The sequence below is a fragment of the Buceros rhinoceros genome, unplaced genomic scaffold (genome assembly GCF_000710305.1).
Source record: "Buceros rhinoceros silvestris isolate BGI_N320 unplaced genomic scaffold, ASM71030v1 scaffold40932, whole genome shotgun sequence".
Taxonomy (NCBI): domain Eukaryota; kingdom Metazoa; phylum Chordata; class Aves; order Bucerotiformes; family Bucerotidae; genus Buceros; species Buceros rhinoceros.
Genome location: NW_010400212.1, coordinates 406 through 1795, shown reverse-complemented (window position 1 = coordinate 1795; position 1390 = coordinate 406). Strand labels below are relative to the sequence as shown.

Below are 1390 nucleotides of genomic sequence, written 5' to 3'. Positions count from 1 at the left end.
CCGGCTGCAGTCAAAGGCGGTGCAGTGGCCTGGCAGTGGCACGGCCCTCGCCGGGAGTGTTATGGAGTTGGCTGTGTCCCCCCTGCTCTGGGTGGGCTCCTCCCGGTGAGGCCTCCCCTGTGCTGCATAAAGTAACTCACAGAATAATTCCAGCGGGGTAATTCCAGTGGCCTGAAATCCCAAGTAAGGGTAGGCACAGGATCCGCGTAGAACAGTCCAGGGCCGACAATACGCAGATTTAGGCGCTTGCAGAGTTCACCAGCATGATCGACTGTGAGCACTGGGCAGTGGGTGGGCTCCTCCCGGTGAGGCCTCCCCTGTGCTGCATAAAGTAACTCACAGAATAATTCCAGCGGGGTAATTCCAGTGGCCTGAAATCCCAAGTAAGGGTAGGCACAGGATCCGCGTAGAACAGTCCAGGGCCGACAATACGCAGATTTAGGCGCTTGCAGAGTTCACCAGCATGATCGACTGTGAGCACTGGGCAGTTACTTGGGCCTGTCCCCTCGGTGCTGGAAGACCGGAGTGTTTGTCCGCCGACAGCTTAACTTCAGCAGCCAGAGGTTAGCTGGAGCTCTCCCAGCCCCCGAGGAACGCTCCCTCCTTGCCAGTAACGAGCCAGCAAATGGACTTTCCCGTTAAGAAATGAAAGTCTGGTCAGTGTCCAGCTGGGGCTGAAGCTGTAGGATGCCCACAACCCGCCCCCATCCCCGGGAAGGATGCGGGAGTGTTGGGAAGGTGGTTCACTCCTGGAAGTACCCAGCGGGGCCAGATGGAAATGTGTCGCCAAGGGCACTCGGCAAGGTTTGGCCTTTCCCTGGGGGAGGGAAAGGGGTGGGTGAGACCTTGCTGGTTTACAGGAATCTCAGGGTCAATCCTGGACGTTTCTGGGTGTTTGTGCCTCCCGCGCTGTGCGGGGGAGGCAGGTGCTGCTCCCGGAGTGGAGCGCGATGTCCGCTCCCCGATCCCGTACGGGCAGGAGCAGGACGCAGACGCACGGTCCCGAAGGGCTGAGCTGGAGCTGCGGGGCGGGCAGCTCACGGCAGCGCCCCTCGGGTCTGACGGCAGCTCTCTCTTTGCAGTCTGGCCTCACCAAGGCCGTGAAGGAGAGCAAGATCTCCCTGCAGCAAGCGGAGTACGAGTTCCTGTCCTTCGTGCGGCAGCAGACTCCCCCGGGGCTCTGTCCTCTCGCAGGTAAAGTGTGAGTCTTCCTAACAGTGACGTGGTAGGAGACCCAGCGGTGTCTTTGCCTCCACCCATGTGCCAGGTACCAGTGTGCCCAGGGTTCTGCCACCAGCAACCACGTTCGGGAGGTTCACGCAGGGCCTTGGGAGTGGCACTGAGTGAAGCAACTCCCAGCAGCCACTTGTGCTTGGAGGGAAACGTGACA

At 60.4% G+C, this 1390-nt stretch overlaps 1 protein-coding gene across 1 annotated transcript in view; it reads left to right on the top strand.

Annotated features, from left to right (window-relative positions):
* The window catches only part of REXO2 (RNA exonuclease 2), a gene marked incomplete at both ends in the record, with an annotated part of 2110 nt that overhangs the window by 321 nt on the left and 399 nt on the right, over positions 1–1390 (top strand). The window contains one exon of the mRNA XM_010131772.1: positions 1083–1194. Within this exon, the coding sequence (XP_010130074.1) occupies positions 1083–1194 (112 nt within the window). The remainder of the gene's footprint in view (positions 1–1082; positions 1195–1390) is intronic.